We start from the raw sequence: 17,772 nt of genomic DNA, 5'->3' as shown, positions 1-17,772 counted from the left end.
TATATTTTGATTTGTTTAACACTTTTTTGGTTACTACATCATTCCATATGTGTTATTTCATAGTTTTGATGTCACTATTATTCTACAATGTAGAAAATAGTAAAAATAAAGAAAAACCCTTGAATAAGTAGTTGTGTCCAAACCTTTGACTGGTACTGTATGTAAATTGTAAAGTATTTTGTCTGTAATGTCTTTTTTGTTATGCGTCAGACCCCAGTAAGACTAGCTGTCGACATTGGCGTCGGCTAATGAGGATCCTAATAAATAAAATAAAATAAAATAAAACGAATTGCATTCTAAATTGAAGATCATGATTAGTTGATTATTGGAGTCGTGTGTTAACTGGGTCTTGGGCAAATGTCTGTCACCAATCAGGCCCCCGAGGACTGGAATAGACCAAGCCTGATCTAGGTATACTGTACATCTGAGCTGGAGTCCTTCCAGAATCACATACTCATGTACGCGGTCTGCTTTCCCTCCTCCCTCCAGTCTATAGCCTTATTCGCACGGGACTAGTATTACTATAGAACGTCTGCTATGTAATTATTACCCCAGACTAGTTTTACCAAACTGCCCCTATAATTATTTTGTTTCGTCATTCAAAATTGACCGTTATGACGGAAGCCTGGGGGCTCTTCTAGGTGTGAAGATATTTCAAATGTCTTTGAATGTTTTTGTACCTGTAACAAAATGAAACAAAAAGTTGGTCAACAAAAAAATATTGTTTTATTAGGGAGATAAACAAGAATACAAGTTAGGCTTTGTAACCTTCTAAAAATATTAAAAACAAAGTGTAAGGGAAACATTCTGATAAAGTACTGAACTGGTAAATTACTGAACTGATATCACCACGACCAAGGTAAAATTCACAAAAAAACTTTTTCTTTACTGGGATCTAAATGAAGAATAAACTACAGTGTATTTGTTAATAGTGTTCACCTGTTATGTAAACATACTTGGTAATAAATAAATGGGTAACACTTTACTTGACACCCATGTCATAATGTCATAACATCTGACATAACTTGTCATAACCTGTCATAATATGGTCATAACACTGGCATGACACATATATTTGTGTCATGCCAGTGACCTATTGTAAACAAATATTGCATTATTTTATGGCTGGTTATGACACCTACATAAGAGTTTCAAAACCCACAAAATCTATCACACAAGGCAAAACATTCCACTACACCATAGCCCACTTGTCAAAAGTATGTCTATGTAATATAACATTTTCTGAAATTGACCATATTAAATTAGCATTGTAATTTAGCATAAATTGATGTCAGATGCACCTACCCTAATGCTCTGCATCATGCTGATGACTGGGATGAATGCAGGGGCAGATTTCAGGGCCAGGACAAGACACCCTCTTTTTGACTGATGACTGACATAAGGGCATGTATGTGATATGCCTATCTGGCTTATATGATTATGATGGTCATAATGCTTCTTGACAGTGTCATAAATTGTATTTTCTTAGTCCAAGTAAAGTGCCATAGGATGGTCATAATGCTTCATGACAGTGTCATAAAGTATATTTTCTGCAAATTATTTACAATATGATTTTTTTTTAAAACATGACTGTAAAGAATTCATTACTGTCACGGATTCTGCCGAGGCTGCCCCTCCTCCTTGCTTGGACAGGCTTCGGCGTTCGTCGTCACCGGAGTACTAGCTGCTACCGATCCATGTACAGTGGGGAAAAAAAGTATTTAGTCAGCCACCAATTGTGCAAGTTCTCCCACTTAAAAAGATGAGAGAGGCCTGTAATTTTCATCATAGGTACACGTCAACTATGACAGACAAAATGAGAAAAAAAAATCCAGAAAATCACATTGTAGGATTTTTAATGAATTTATTTGCAAATTATGGTGGAAAATAAGTATTTGGTCAATATCAAAAGTTTCTCAATACTTTCTTATATACCCTTTGTTGGCAATGACACAGGTCAAACGTTTTCTGTAAGTCTTCACAAGGTTTTCACACACTGTTGCTGGTATTTTGGCCCATTCCTCCATGCAGATCTCCTCTAGAGCAGTGATGTTTTGGGGCTGTCGCTGGGCAACACGGACTTTCAACTCCCTCCAAAGATTTTCTATGGGGTTGAGATCTGGAGACTCCAGGACCTTGAAATGCTTCTTACGAAGCCACTCCTTCGTTGCCCGGGCGGTGTGTTTGGGATCATTGTCATGCTGAAAGACCCAGCCACGTTTCATCTTCAATGCCCTTGCTGATGGAAGGAGGTTTTCACTCAAAATCTCACGATACATGGCCCCATTCATTTTTCCTTTACACGGATCAGTCGTCCTGGTCCCTTTGCAGAAAAACAGCCCCAAAGGATGATGTTTTCACTCCCATGCTTCACAGTAGGTATGGTGTTCTTTGGATGCAACTCAGCATTCTTTGTCCTCCAAACACGACAAGTTGAGTTTTTGCCAAAAAGTTATATTTTGGTTTCATCTGACCATATGACTTTCTCCCAATCCTCTTCTGGATCCACTCTAGCAAACTTCAGACGGGCCTGGACATGTACTGGCTTAAGCAGGGGGACACGTCTACCACTGCAGGATTTGAGTCCCTGGTGGCGTAGTGTGTTACTGATGGTAGGCTTTGTTACTTTGGTCCCAGCTCTCTGCAGGTCATTCACTAGGTCCCCCCGTGTGGTTCTGGGATTTTTGCTCACTGTTCTTGTGATCATTTTGACCCCACGGGGTGAGATCTTGCGTGGAGCCCCAGATCGAGGGAGATTATCAGTGGTCTTGTATGTCTTCCATTTCCTAATAATTGCTCCCACAGTTGATTTCTTCAAACCAAGCTGCTTACCTGTTGCAGATTCAGTCTTCCCAGCCTGGTGCAGGTCTACAATTTTGTTTCTGGTGTCCTTTGACAGCTCTTTGGTCTTGGCCATAGTGGAGTTTGGAGTGTGACTGTTTGAGGTTGTGGACAGGTGTCTTTTATACTGATAACAAGTTCAAACAGGTGCCATTAATACAGGTAACGAGTGGAGGACAGAGGAGCCTCTTAAAGAAGAAGTTACTGGTCTGTGAGAGCCAAAAATCTTGCTTGTTTGTAGGTGACCAAATACTTATTTTCCACCATAATTTGCAAATAAATTCATTAAAAATCCTACAATGTGATTTTCTGGATTTTCTTTTCTCAATTTGTCTGTCATAGTTGACGTGTACCTATGATGAAAATGACAGGCCTCTCTCATCTTTTTAAGTGGGAGAACGTGCACAATTGGTGGCTGACTAAATTCTTTTTTTCCCCACTGTATCTATGTTCGACTTGTTTTGTCTTAATTGGTCACACCTGTTTGCCATCATGTAGTTTGTCTTCCCTATTTAACCCTCTGTCTCACACTGTGTGTTGTGCGTGTTTGTTCATGTTTTGGTTGTCGTTAGTGTGTGGGTTTGTTCCCTCCCTGCGTGGAGGTTGTTGTTCATTCTTTTACCTTCGAGTAAAGTACGCCTTTTGATTAGCTCTGTGTCCTGCGCCTGACTTCGCCTACCGCATTACACTGACGCCTTGACAATTACAACAACAAAGGACTTAATAAGTGAACTTTCAAACGAAAGGAAACTTCTTGGCAGGGAAAAAACACATTTGAATAAATGTGTGTTTTTACACTCTTATGTAGGTGTCATAACCAGCCATAAAATAACGCAATATATGTAACAACAAGTGTAAATATATGGTTAAAGACAGTGTTATGACCATATTATGACAGGTTATGACAAGTTATGCCAGCTCTTATGACATATTATGACATGGTTATGACCAAGTAAAGTGTTACCAATAAATGTAATATTGCAGTGGTGAAATGGCAGCAGTTGTGTGTTGTAAGGTGCAGGAGTCTCCCTGCAATTCAGGCAGGTGCACCAGCGAGGTTGTCCGTGGTCTGGGGCCATCCCATTAATGTTATTAGCTAGCTAGCTAGTATAGGAGTCAGAAGGGCAAAGGACTGAATGCATGCCAAAGGCAAGTTTTTTTTCCATGAATGCAGCGCTACGATAGTCAAAATTCATTATTTGACACTGCTTTTTTATGCAAGTGTGATAGCTAATGTACTAAGTTAGTTTGCTAGTACATTTTTAGTACTTGTTTTGAAGACATTGTTGCAAAAATGGAATCGAGTTATCTTCAATCTTGTCCCATAACTGTTATTGTATCTGCATCCATAGTCTAAAATTTCCAGACTCTGTTGCTCTGGGTTTCCACTAGATAAAACTGCCACTACAGTGTTGCCAACTCCTCAGTAAGGAAAGTAGCTATTAGCTGTCCTAAAAGTCGCTAAATGACGTAATCACCTAATTTGCATAATTGGCCATGTGCATGTAATTGTGATGGACGCTGTAGGAGAGAGGAATAACATTGTGGGAGAGACAAAAAGTGAGTAAAAAACACCCTAAATATGTTAAGAACTACAAATGAACTTTCTTCTGTCGATTCTTGTTTTTTTTTTGTCACAATTTATGTCACAAAGAGACACTTTGGCGGAGTGACTTATTTTTTATTTATTTATTTTTTATTTAATTTTTTCTTAAGTTTGGTTTGGTTTTTAACCTTATGGTCCACTTAGGAGCCTACAACAAGTCACAGTAAAACCAAACCAACCATAACATAACATAAAACATTTTTTGTATACAGTCGTGGTCAAAGGTTTTGTGAATGATACAAGTATTGGTCTTCACAAAGTTTGCTGCTTCAGTGTTTTTAGATATTTTTGTCAGATGTTACTATGGTATACTGAAGTATAATTACAAGCATTCCATAAGTGTCAAAGGCTTTTATTGACAATTACATTAAGTTTATGCAAAGAGTCAATATTTGCAGTGTTGACCCTTCTTTTTCAAGACATCTGCAATCCGTCCTGGCATGATCTCATTCCGTCAGTAGAGGATGCCTGGTTGTTCTTTAAAAGTGCCTTCCTCTCAATCTTAAATAAGCATGCCCCATTCAAAAAATTCAGAACTAAGAACAGATATAGCCCCTGGTTCTCCTCAGACTTGACTGCCCTTGACCAGCACAAAAACATCCTGTGGCGTACTGCATTAGCATCGAATAGCCCCCGCGATATGCAACTTTTCAGGAAAGTTAGGAACCAATATACACAAGCAGTTAGGAAAGCAAAGGCTAGCTTTTTCAAACAGAAATTTGCATCCTGTAGCATTAACTCCAAAAAGTTTTGGGACACTGTAAAGTCCATGGAGAATAAGAGCACCTCCTCCCAGCTGCCCACTGCACTGAGGCTAGGAAACACTATCACCACCAATAAATCTACAATAATCGAGAATTTCAATAAGCATTTTGCCACGGCTGGCCATGCTTTCCACCTGGCTACCACGACCCCGGTTACCAGCTCTGCACCCTCCGCTGCAACTTGCCCTTGCCCCCACCAGTGTTAGTTCACTATAGGGTAGAGGGCATACTGGGGCTTTGGTTTTTCACCAAAGCCCCATATACTACCCACCACTGTGACCTGTACGCTCTTGTTGGCTGGTCCTCACTACATATTCGTCGCCAAATCCACTGGCTCCAGGTCATCTATAAATCACTTCTAGGCAAATCCCCGCCTTATCTTAGCTCATTGGTCACCATAGCAACACCCACCCGTAGTATGCGCTCCAGCAGGTATATCTCACTGGTCATCCCCAAAGCCAACACCTCCTTTGGCCGCCATTCCTTCCAGTTCTCTGCTGCCAATGACTGGAACGAACTGCAAAAATCTCTGAAGCTGGAGACTCTTATCTCCCTCACTAACTTTAAGCATCAGTTGTCAGAGCACCTTACCGATCACTGCACCTGTACACAGCCCATCTGAAATTAGCCCACCCAACTACCTCATCCCCATATTGTTATTTATTTTGCTCATTTGCACCCCAGTATCTCTATTTGCACATCATCTCTTGCACATCTATCATTCCAGTGTTAATACTAATTGTAATTATTTTGCACTATGGCCTTTTTATTGCCTTACCTCCATAACTTACTACATTTGCACACACTGTATATATATTTTCTGTTGTATTTTTGACTTTATGTTTTGTTTACCCCATATGTAACTCTGTGTTGTTGTTTTTATCACACTGCTTTGCTTTATCTTGGCCAGGTCGCAGTTGTAAATGAGAACTTGTTCTCAACTGGCTTACCTGGTTAAATAAAGGTTAAATAAAAAATAAAAAAAGTAGAATGGCCGATTGACCAGTTCCTCAACCCTTCCCAAGGCTGGAGGTTTGAGGAGGACAAAGGGGATCTCCACTACTGTGGGCAGCTGACCACTCTGAATGAATGCATCGATAGATACATGTACCAGTTGATGTATGTACTTCTTCATGACATTGATGAGATCGTCATGCCTTACCAACATGCCAATCTGCAGCTACTGATGGAGGACCTTCAGCACCAGCACCCCAGAGTAGGAGTCTTCCTCATCGAGAACCACATCTTCCCCAAAAACCAACACGAAAACAGTGGCAAGTTCAAACTACCACAATGGAGGGAAATTCCAGGGATCAATATCCTGGAGCATATTTACAGAGAACCCTCGAGAGAAGCTGTTATCAACCCTACCAAGCTGATTGTCAACCCTAGACGTGTAGTACAGACGTCTGTTCACTCTGTGCTGAAGACATTAGGGGAGACCTTCTGGGTACCTCCTGATGTGTGTCGGCTAGTGCACGTCAGAGTTCCCCTACAAGGGAGCCTCACTAAAGATCAACTGCTTGTGGACAAAAAGCTGTGGGAATTTGAAAAGGACCTGGTTCAAAATGTTGACAACACTTTAAGAAAATCAGGACTATTGATTTGATGATGGAAATCTGATTTTGACATTCTTTTGTAATTTTTGTTTCTTGGCCTATTTCATATGAACAACCGTCTGTTTTCCCCTAGCCAAGTCCACATCCCAACTCAGAACAAAATTACTGTGTGGTAAAATTGAATGGAGTTTTTCTACATAGAATATCATACACAATTATTGTATTATGATCGTCCCTGATGTTTTCCTGAGCTTTCCAATACCTCACTGATGCATTTCAGACACTTCATACCATGTTTCCTTCTGAATTATTTTTGTCCTCTCTTTTTTTTGCCATGTATTTGGTGTGTTATTCAGTGTGTTTCTATGGGCTAATAGCAGTAAAGACAAATTCAATGTTACATCAAAACAAAATTAAATATTTGTTTCTGATATCCCCAGGGGTCTTAAAATACTACATGGTCCATGTTATAACTATCTTAAAACAATTACATATGTAGTAAATACAAAAGTGGCTTAGACCCTATGTTTTTAAAGGATGTAAAGTTTTCTGCCAATTATTCAGCAATTATCAATTTACTGAACATTAATTTCCATTTGACATTCATGTGTACGATTACTGTTTGTGAATGTGTATCATTATTTAGATTACATATTAGTTCCAGGTCCTGTGGGTGTTGTAGATGGTGCAATCAACTTTCCGGGCACAATCCCGGACACAATCGCTGACACAATCGCAGAATACTATATTAATATAATGAGTAATCCAGGAATGTCACGAGTTAAGAAGTTTCTTCTCAATGTCCCCTCCCCTGCGTGACATCTTGACCATTTCTATTCTAATGTATCTCAGAGAACTAATAGGATGTCCAGCTTGTACAAAATTAACAGCAACCAGGATTTTTGTCTCACCTGTCCGTATATTGCTGCGGTGCTCACTGATCCGGGTCTTAAGGCTTCTACAGGTTTTCGATATGTAAGACAGACCACAGGGACATTTCAACATGTTAACAACATTGGTGGACATGCAGGTAATCAGGCCTTTTATCTTAAATCTTTGTCCTGTGCTGGGGTGGATAAATGAGTCACAATTGTACGTGAAACTGTATGTAGAAATGGTCAATAGTCAAAATGATTGTATGAACCGTGTAGGAATTACAATCATTTGTATACATAGCACCTCAATTTTAGGGTCTCAACAGTAATTGGACAAACTAACATAATCATAAATTAAATTGTGAGTTTATTTTTATTTTTTTAATACTTGGTTGCAAATCCTTTGCAGTCAATGACTGCCTGAAGTCTGGAACCCATAGACATCACCAGATGCTGGGTTTCTTCCCTGGTGATGCTCTGCCAGGCCTTTACTGCAGCTGTCTTCAGTCCCTGCTTGTTCTTTGGGGCATTTTGCCTTCAGTTTTGCCTTCAGCAAATGAAATGCATGCTCAATTGGATTCAGGTCAGGTGATTGACTTGGCCATTGCAGAACATTCCACTTCTTTGCCTTAAAAAAGTATTGGGTTGCTTTCGCAGTATGGGCAGCCATACATGCCCATGCCATAACACTACCTCCACCATGCTTCACAGATGAGGTTGTATGCTTTGGATCATGAGCAGTTCCTTCCCTTCTCCATACTCTTCTCTTCCCATCATTCTGGTACAAGTTGAGCTTTGTCTCATCTGTCCATAGGATGATGTTCCAGAACTGTACAGGCTTTTTTAAATGTTTTTTGGCAAACTCTAATCTGGTCTTCCAGTTTTTGAGGCTTACCAATGGTTTATATCTTGTGGTAAATCCTCTGTATTTACTCTGGTGAAGTCTTCTCTTTATTGTTGACCTTGACACAGATACTGTGTAAGTAACCTCCCGAGTGGCGCAGTGGTCTAAGGCAGTGCTAGCTATGCCACTAGAGATCCTGGTTCGAATCCAGGCTCTGCTGTAGCCGGCTGCAACCGGGAGACCAATGGGGCGGCGCACAATTGGCCCAGGGTAGGGGAGGGAATGGCCGGCAGGGAGGTAGCTTAGTTGGTAGAGCATGGCGTTTGCAACGCCAGGGTTGTGGGTTCGATTCCCACGGGGGGCCAGTATGAAAAGAAAAAAGAATAATGTATGCACTAACTGTATGTCGCTCTGGATAAGAGCGTCTGCTAAAATGACATAAATGTAAAAAAATACGCCTTTCTTCACCAGGGAAATAATTATTCTGTCATCCACCACAGTTTTTTTCCGTGGTCTTCCGGGCCTTTTGGTCTTCCTGAGCTCACCAGTGCATTCTTTCTTTTTAAGAATGTACCAAATAGTTGATTTGGCCACACCTAATGTTTTTGCTATCTCTCTGATGGGTTTGTTTTGATTTTTCAGCCTAATGATGGCTTGCATCACTGGCAATGACAGCTCTTTGGACTTCATATTGAGGGTAAACAGCAACAGATTCCAAATGCAAATGCCACACTTGAAATCAACTCTAGACCTTTTATCTGCTTACTTGTAAATGAACTAATAATGGAATAACACACACCTGGCCATGGAACAGCTGAGCAGCCAACTGTCCAATTACTTTTGGTCCCTTAAAAGTGCTATAATTCCTACACCGTTCACCTGATTTGGATGTAAATACCCTCAAATTAAAGCTTTCAGCTCATATTCATTATTTCATTTCAACTCCAATATGCGGTGGTAGACAGCTAAAATAATAATAACTTGTTCAATGTCCAAATATTTATGGACCTGACTGTATAGGACCTTCCATCCCCACCTAGGATATGGATGCCTGAGGGTGGAAACGTTGTTATAAATACAATCACCTGGGAGCATGAGCAGCAGTGTGCGGTATTTCCCTTTTTATTTTTAAATGAATTCACCTACAACTCCAGCACCTGCGGAAAGTACCTGGATGTGGGTAGGTTCTTCAGCTTTTGTACATCAATTAAAGAAAGCCATGTAAATACACGCATATTTGTCTAATTTTCAGCACCAATTGGTAGAGTTTAAAATACTCTGATCTTGTATATTATTTAGGGTTAGGAAAGAACTTATGAATAATAATAAAAAAAACAGTTTTGGAGAGCCTTTATGCACAAAAGATATTGGTAAATCAAAAATACAGTGGTTTGAGTCATCCTTAAAGTTGCCATATTCAATATTTCAATCCATGAAATATTGAAAGGTGAAGTGTACATTAGGGGTTGAACAGTAGTCCTATAAATCTACCCTAATAATCCTCACTAATCATGGAACTGCGATGGCAACGGTCCAGTTGTCGTGAACCGTGTGCCAGGCTCCAGGTTTAAACTGCTAAATATGGTCTGCGTTCCATAATGATTCAAATAGGCTACATGTTCCAAATTATTGCACAACCTGTCCAGGAAGCCTGACCATGTGATATCCTGTGCGCAAAGACAAACAGAATTATGTTGATATACAGTACATATTGTACAAGACAAATTAGTCTTCCAGTTCAACTGAACTAAAAATGGGTTTATTTTTACTAATTTTGCAATGTAAATATTCAAGTTTATGAATATAGAGAATACTGTAATGTTGTAAGTTGTCAAGTATCTTTCAATTGCACACTTTCAAATGAAAGGGTTTGAATTTGAGGGGAACTGAAGGACTTACAAATTAAAAACCCTGAAAATATGTCTGCTTAATCTATTCCAAGAGATTGTGCACTTTTATCCTGTGAACTTTAGTACTTACATTGGCATATGGGATATACTGTAACATACATTTCCATTGTATATAATGTCAATACAGTGTATTTTCTGTCCAGAATTATGCAAAAGTTATCAGAAAAATAACTATGTAGATGATACCCCTGCCCTCTACAAGTATTTCAGTACATTCTAATCTTTTAACAAAGGAGCCTGAGTTGATAATGCCTTTGTCGATGTGTATGTAAATACATGTCACGCCCTGGCTCTGGGGACTCTTAAATGTTGAGCCAGGGTGTGGATTTGCTATGTTTAGTTTTTCTATGTTTTTGTTCTAGATCGTTTGATCTATGTTGGCCAGGGTGGTTCCCAATCAGAGGCAGCTGTAGCTCGTTGTCTCTGATCGGGGACAATACTTAGGCAGCCTGTTTTGCACTAGTCTTTGTGGGATCTTGATCCGTAAAGGTTTGTTGTGTTATAACCTCAGGACTTCACGTATCGTTTGTTTGTTGTTTTTGTCGTTAAGTACGTTAAATAAAAGTATGTACGCTTATCACACTGCGCCTTGGTCCGTGTCTTCAGTCAACGAGCGTGACAGAAGATCCCACCATAAGAGGACCAAGCAGCGTGCCCAGGAGGAGAAGATGGCGATGTCGCAGGTGGGCAAATGGTGGTCTTGGGAGGAGATATTCGCGGGGAAAGGGCCATGGGCAAAGGTGAATGCCCAGGCAGGAGAGGAGACTGTGGAGGCGCGCTACAGAGAGGAGCAGCGGCAACGCAGAGGGTACCGGCCGGGGAGGAAGCCCGAGAGACAGCCCCAATAAAAAATGTTGGGGGGGCTAAAAGGGTGGTTGGCGGAGCCACGTACTGTGCCGCGAGTGTTCCGGCACAGTCCTGTACGTCCTGTGCTAGCACCACGCACGTGTCGTGCTAAGGTGGGCATGCAGCCAGGACGGGGTGTGCCGGCTCAATGCTCGTGGCCTCCAGTACCCCTCCTCCGTCCCGTATATCCTGCGCCAGTGCCACGTGCTGTAGCGCCAGTACGAGTGCACAGCCCTGTACGTCCTGTGCTGATGCCTCACACATATTGTGTGGAAATAGGCATTCAGCCAGGACGGGTTGTGTCAGCTCTCCGCTCCAGACCTCCAGTAAGCCTCCACAGTCCGGCCCGGCCCGTTCCGGCTACCCGCACCAAGCCAATGGTGTGTGTTCCCAGTCCAGCCCGGCCTGTTCCTGCTCCCCGCACCAAGCCAATGGTGCGTGTTCCCAGTCCAGCCCGGCCTGTTCCTGCTCCCCGCACCAAGCCAGTGGTGCGTGTCGTCAGCCCGGTCCGGCCTGTTCCTGCTCCCCGCACCAAGCCAGTGGTGCGCGTCGTCAGCCCGGTCCGGCCCGTTCCTGCTCCCCGCACCAAGCCAGTGGTGCGCGTCGTCAGCCCGGTCCGGCCTGTTCCTGCTCCCCGCACCAAGCCAATGGTGCGCGTCATCAGCCCGGTCCGGCCCGTTCCTGCTCCCCGCACCAAGCCAGTGGTGCGCGTCGTCAGCCCGGTCCGGCCCGTTCCTGCTCCCCACACCAAGCCAGTGGTGCGTGTGTCCAGTCCGGCACGGCCCGTGCCTGTTCCACCGGTGCCTGGTCCGGCAACGGTCAGCTGCTCCACTCCGGAACCAGAGCAATCCGCTCCACCGGGGTCCGGTCCAACTCCAGTCAGCGGATCCACTCCGGAGCCAGAGCAATCCGCTCCACCGGTGTCCAGTCCAGCTCCGGCCAGCGGGGCCAGACCAGATCAGGGGCGCAACGGGGGGGTGGAGAGAGAGTGGTGGTCACGCCCGGAGCCGGAACCGCCTCCGAGGCGGAATGCCCACCCAGCCCCTACCCTCTTGTGTTTGTGTGGCGCGGTCGCAGTCCGCGCCTTTGGTGGGGGGGGGGGGGGGGGGGTACTGTCACGCCCTGGCTCTGGGGACTCTTAAATGTTGAGCCAGGGTGTGGATTTGCTATGTTTAGTTTTTCTATGTTTTTGTTCTAGATCGTTTGATCTATGTTGGCCAGGGTGGTTCCCAATCAGAGGCAGCTGTAGCTCGTTGTCTCTGATTGTGGACCATACTTAGGCAGCCTGTTTTGCACTAGTCTTTGTGGGATCTTGATCCGTAAAGGTTTGTTGTGTTATAACCTCAGGACTTCACGTATCGTTTGTTTGTTGTTTTTGTCGTTAAGTACGTTAAATAAAAGTATGTACGCTTATCACGCTGCGCCTTGGTCCGTGTCTTCAGTCAACGAGCGTGACAATACATTTGAATGGATTAAAATCACACATTTCCATCGAAATATTAAAATCAACATATGCCAGAGGCTGGTCTTTGCCATCAGGTAATGCTGCCTCCTTCAGCACATAATGTATCATCCACAGAGTGCATCCCAGCCCCATCAATACTCTCTATCACTACTTCTCTCTGTCTGCCCACTCATTTCAACCATATCTCTGTCTGATGTTTTAAAAAATCATATTAAAATCAACATGATTCAAGTCAACATAATAATTTAATAGTTTTATGAACTTTCTGCTTTCAAAATAAAATTGTTTGAAGTCGAACCCAAGAGGTAGTCACATATGGGCTTTTTAGGTGAGCGCTGATGCCGCCCTGTGATAAGCAGTGCCCCCTTTGTCAAAGGCAGGGGCCTCTCCAGGATGCTGTTGGAGAGAGCTGCGGCGCTCCACCAACATTCCGTCAAAAAAATAATCTAACATAAATCATGTAGCAGATATAGGATATGGTAGAAAGGGTATGTGGACTTTTCTTAAGCCAACAGGCTGGATATAAAATGTATGACAATGTAATGAGATTGACACTTTTTACACCATGCAGGTTTCTCCAATCAAATAGCCTAACGTAAATGTCGCTCAATCAAATAAAAAAAGGTTCGGACCCTGTTTTTCAATTTTCGCCTAAAATGACATATGTAAATCGAACTGCCTATAGCTCAGGACCTGAAGCAAGGATATGCATTTTCTTGATACCATTTGAAAGGAAACACTTTGAAGTTTGTGGAAATGTGAAATGAATGTCATACATGATGGATCATTAGCTTATACACTAACTTTCACACATCTAGATGGCTGGGCGGGGTGGGTGTGGAGCCAGAGACAGCAGGGGTTCAAACTGTAGAACTCAGTTGCAAATAGGCTCACGATAACTCCTGATAAAGTTCGGTAGCTGATATTCAGAGCTTAAATAGCCAAATTGATTAGTCACAGGAATCTGGACTAATAAAGCCAATGCAACGGCCTGTTTTACAAACCGTGGGCCTACAACAGGCCGACATGGCAGGCTACACCCCAGTAAGCACGAGCCAACGTCTTTTGGACATATTTTTTTTGTGTTTTACAAAACGGTAGGCTTACCACAGATGGGCATTCATAAAATTGCATTTGTAAGCACGGACCGATGCCGATGCCTTTTGGACGTCTTTTTTTGGTGCAGTATGGTCCGGCCTTGATTTCCACTGACATTGGTTTTTGGTCCAAATAAGTAATTTATAGACGGCTATGTTTGGTTCCGATTTTGTCCGGTCTGGATCAGCCTTGATTTGGCCCAAACATAGACGTCTATAAATTACTTATTTTCAACTTTCATTCAGAACCAAAAATGAGGCTGATTTCAACATCCGGAAAATACATATTTTCAATGTCTGGAAAATATGTATTTTCAACATCCGGAAAATAAGTATTTTCTACTTTCATTCAGAACCGAAAATTAACCTTATTTCAATGTCTGGAAAATACGTATTTTTCAACATCCGGAAAAGACGCCTTTTCAATGTCCTGGAAAATATGTATTTTAAACATATGGAAAATACAATTTCAGCTTTCATTCAGAACCTAAATTGAACCGAAGTTCAACCTCTGGAAAATACGTGAGGGGTGGGGGGCATTTTTTGGTCTCGACTAGGACGGCAGAATGACAAGGACCGGCCCTGGAGGTAGTGCTGCAGGTAACTGAAACAGTCCAAATATAATTGTGGCAGAAATTGCATACTTTAATTTCATTTTCTCATTGGTTGACTTACAGTTAAAACACATTTAACGTACATTACCACCAATGACCAAAGCGGACAGTAATACAAAATTGCAATAACACAAATGTTTTGATGAATTTGATGGCATTACATGTGTATACAGTGACACTGAAATGTTGGTTAATTCATCATACAGCTAATAGAAGGGAGGGAGCAGTCGAAATTCAAAATAAATGTACTGTGCACTATTGCAGCCATGATTTTGCTGTATTTGAATTTGTTCAGCATGTTTATTAATTAATTTTCTATTAATATTCGTCTGCTTCCTCTTTTCCTGTTTCACAAACACCCACTGAATGTGGTTGTTCACATTTTGGGGTGTTTGCATGCATACTACTCACTGAGTATACTTTTGGTTCAACAATAAATAGTTGTTGTTCAGCACAATGTCTTTGTTGCTTCCCTCCCTCCATAGTTTTTAACCATTCAACTTTGAAACACATTTAGAAAGATGGATGGCTAAATCAGAATACTACAGCCTATGGACTAAACATGATTAAGCAGAAAGGGACATTTTCTCTGATGTCCATGTTGTGGCCCTGCTAGTGGAGGCCAACTCCATTCAGCACAGAGTCCAATAAGAGCAATCAAACTCAAACTGTCTTCTACTTCCTGCTTAAGATGGTTTAGTCCAGGCCGGGGGAGGAAATGCTTTCTCATCTGTTTGTTCTTGCAACACAAACGCCATATGGCTCACTGCTTCGATGAAGCTAAGGCCATGAAGTTAAACACACTCAAGTACATTCAGAATAGCACCTTATAGCTGGTTCATGTGACAACAATTACTTAAAAGGATAGAAAAACACTTGAGATAAAATAATATTGGCATACGTGTAGCATTTTCACTATATAAATACCTGCACGCCATTATAATGCTATAGGACCATCTTTGGCGTGTTCATTGTAATAAATCCAACAAAACAGAACAGATTTTGACAAAACCATGTCCCTACAGTTTAAGATCCATTTCAATACAGTTTAGTTTGTACCACAGATAAGGGTCAAAATATCCATGAAATCCTTAGTGATAATATTGTTTGCCTTGTCTCATGATTAGTGCTTTCTTGGCTTGGCTGGCACGCTCATTCTCCCAGGCCTCCAGGCTGGGGGCCTGATTCTACAGAGGTTGAGGGAGGGGACAGTGGCCTCTTAGGGGAAAACACAGTCAGTTCCAGCCTCCAGCTGGGGGGGCTCAGCTCAGTAGGGGTATCTAGAGATGGAGATGTATATGATGAAGATGCTCTGGTATGTGATGCGGCCCTGTGTGGAGAGGGTGGTGGCCTGCACCCTCAGATGCACCAGTCCTGGCCTCTGCAGGGACCGTAGGGTGAAGATGATGCCCCTGCCTGCCTCATCCCTGATGCCAAACATCTGGCCCCCTGCCCCCACCCCTGCCCCCCCCTCACTGCCCTGTTCCAGGATGGTGAAGGATGTTCTCTCCTGCAACACCCCCGCCTCAGAGAAGGCAGACAGGCGCACCACGTTGTGATTGGCTGGGATGCCGAGGGGGAGGGTCAGCAGCTTGTACTGCAGTAGCAGAGGGGAACCTCCTGAGGCACAGTCCCAAGAGCAGGGTCTGTAGCACGTCCTGCCATGGAGAGAGAAGAGTCAACTGTTACACTTTCAGAGGTACTGATACTGTCGGTTATCAGCTGGCTCTAAAGTTCAGTGACACATACAATACATAACTACTGTACAGAGCAACCACTTCATGGTTTTGTGGCACCAATGGTCAGTGACTTATTACATACATAGCTAACTACACAAAAATGACCTTATGGTGGTGTGATAAGTAACTACGGTAACTACAATATTTAAAAAATACCCAGGAAACAATCTGTCTAACTAACCACATATTGCAACACACAGTGGTGTTGATTGAGGCTCCTTACCCTGGGCTCCCTCCTTTCTGATAGGATGCAGGGCAGGGCGTGTCCAGACACTGATGTCCTCCACGAGTGTTGAAGCACATCTGGTTGTGTCCACACTGGATGCCTTGTACTGTACACTCATCAATGTCTGCAAGCATCAGAAAGGAAACTCAGTACCTGTGTATGTTCTTGGCAATGCAAACCTAGTCGTGATGGGTGGTTATGTGTATTGTATGTTTTCTCCATACCTTTGCAGCTCCTGCCGTTGGGTAAGAGCTGGTAGCCTGTAGGACAGAGGCACTGGAAACTGCCTATTGTGTTTCGGCACTCATGTTGGCATGGCTTCCTCAGCAAGCACTCATCCACATCTGTACAGAGATCAATGACATGATGAGGTAGGCACCAGTGGTACCAGACTAAACTCCCTTGCTTGCGACCTTTGCTTACAGACATTCAAGGAAAATGAGAAGCTTCTTCTCCATCTTGTCCACAAACACAGATGCCAATTAGATGACAGAACCAAAGTACCCTTGGTGGTTGGGATTATTTAATAACAACATCTTTATATTGGGAAATACTTCCAAAGGGAATTCTACTTTAGGGGGAGGGACACTCACCGACACATGTGCCATCTCGGTTGGTGTAGCCTATGGGGCAGCTCTGTCTGGTAATGCGGGAAACCCCATGATGCCGTGAGAGGATGGGCCTACCGAGCGATGACACCAGCTGTGGGCGCAGTCTTTCCCTGATGCGGGTACCGTTGGAGAAGGCCTGTCCTCTCTCTAGACCAGCACAGGAGCGCCCATCCCCCAGTAACACAGTGCCTGGTGGGCAGAGGCACCGGAAGCTGCCTGGCACGTTACGGCACTTGTGGGCACAGGGGCTCGGCGTCTGTAGGCACTCATCAATGTCTAAAAGGCAAAACAAGACTCAGACACTACTTATAACGATTTTATTGAACAGTAGCATATTGTTTTGTGTAGTAAAACATGTCTATGCTAAAATGAAGCATCTTACCCAGGCATGGACGGCCCACCCCCTGGGACTGGTAACCTCTGGGGCAAACACAGCCGTACCCCCCAATGCTGTTCTGACAGATCTGGCTGTAGCGGCACATGTGGCTCCCATCCTGGCACTCGTCCACATCTGTGACACACAACGTTGGTAAACACAGGGCTTAATGGTAGGATCATCATTATCATGCCACAAAGGTGTACCTGCATGCAACAACAGTCAGAGTAATAGAGGCATGAATTATTACCCACGCAGGCCCCATTCTCTCCCATTCTCATGCCAGCTGGGCAGCTGTCAAAACACTGGTAGCCTCCCTCTGTGTTGCGGCACTGCTGGTGAGCTGGGCACACATTCCTGCTGCACTCGTTGATGTCTGTTTACAAACAAGCATAAAGG

At 43.1% G+C, this 17,772-nt stretch overlaps 1 protein-coding gene across 1 annotated transcript in view; it reads right to left on the bottom strand.

The window, feature by feature from the left end:
* Positions 1-14,429: 14,429 nt before the first annotated feature.
* LOC311140973 (hemicentin-1-like) overlaps positions 14,430-17,772 on the bottom strand; it is a gene marked incomplete at its 5' end in the record, with an annotated part of 80,531 nt that continues 77,188 nt past the window's right edge. Inside the window, 6 exons of the mRNA XM_084176235.1 lie at positions 14,430-16,079; positions 16,384-16,510; positions 16,611-16,730; positions 16,980-17,273; positions 17,380-17,508; positions 17,624-17,749. Coding sequence (XP_084032361.1) covers positions 15,689-16,079; positions 16,384-16,510; positions 16,611-16,730; positions 16,980-17,273; positions 17,380-17,508; positions 17,624-17,749 — 1,187 coding nt within the window. The 3' untranslated portion in view covers positions 14,430-15,688. The remainder of the gene's footprint in view (positions 16,080-16,383; positions 16,511-16,610; positions 16,731-16,979; positions 17,274-17,379; positions 17,509-17,623; positions 17,750-17,772) is intronic.

The sequence above is a fragment of the Coregonus lavaretus genome (genome assembly GCF_964263955.1).
Source record: "Coregonus lavaretus genome assembly, chromosome: 14".
Lineage (NCBI taxonomy): Eukaryota > Metazoa > Chordata > Actinopteri > Salmoniformes > Salmonidae > Coregonus > Coregonus lavaretus.
This window is presented reverse-complemented; position numbering and strand designations above follow the sequence as displayed.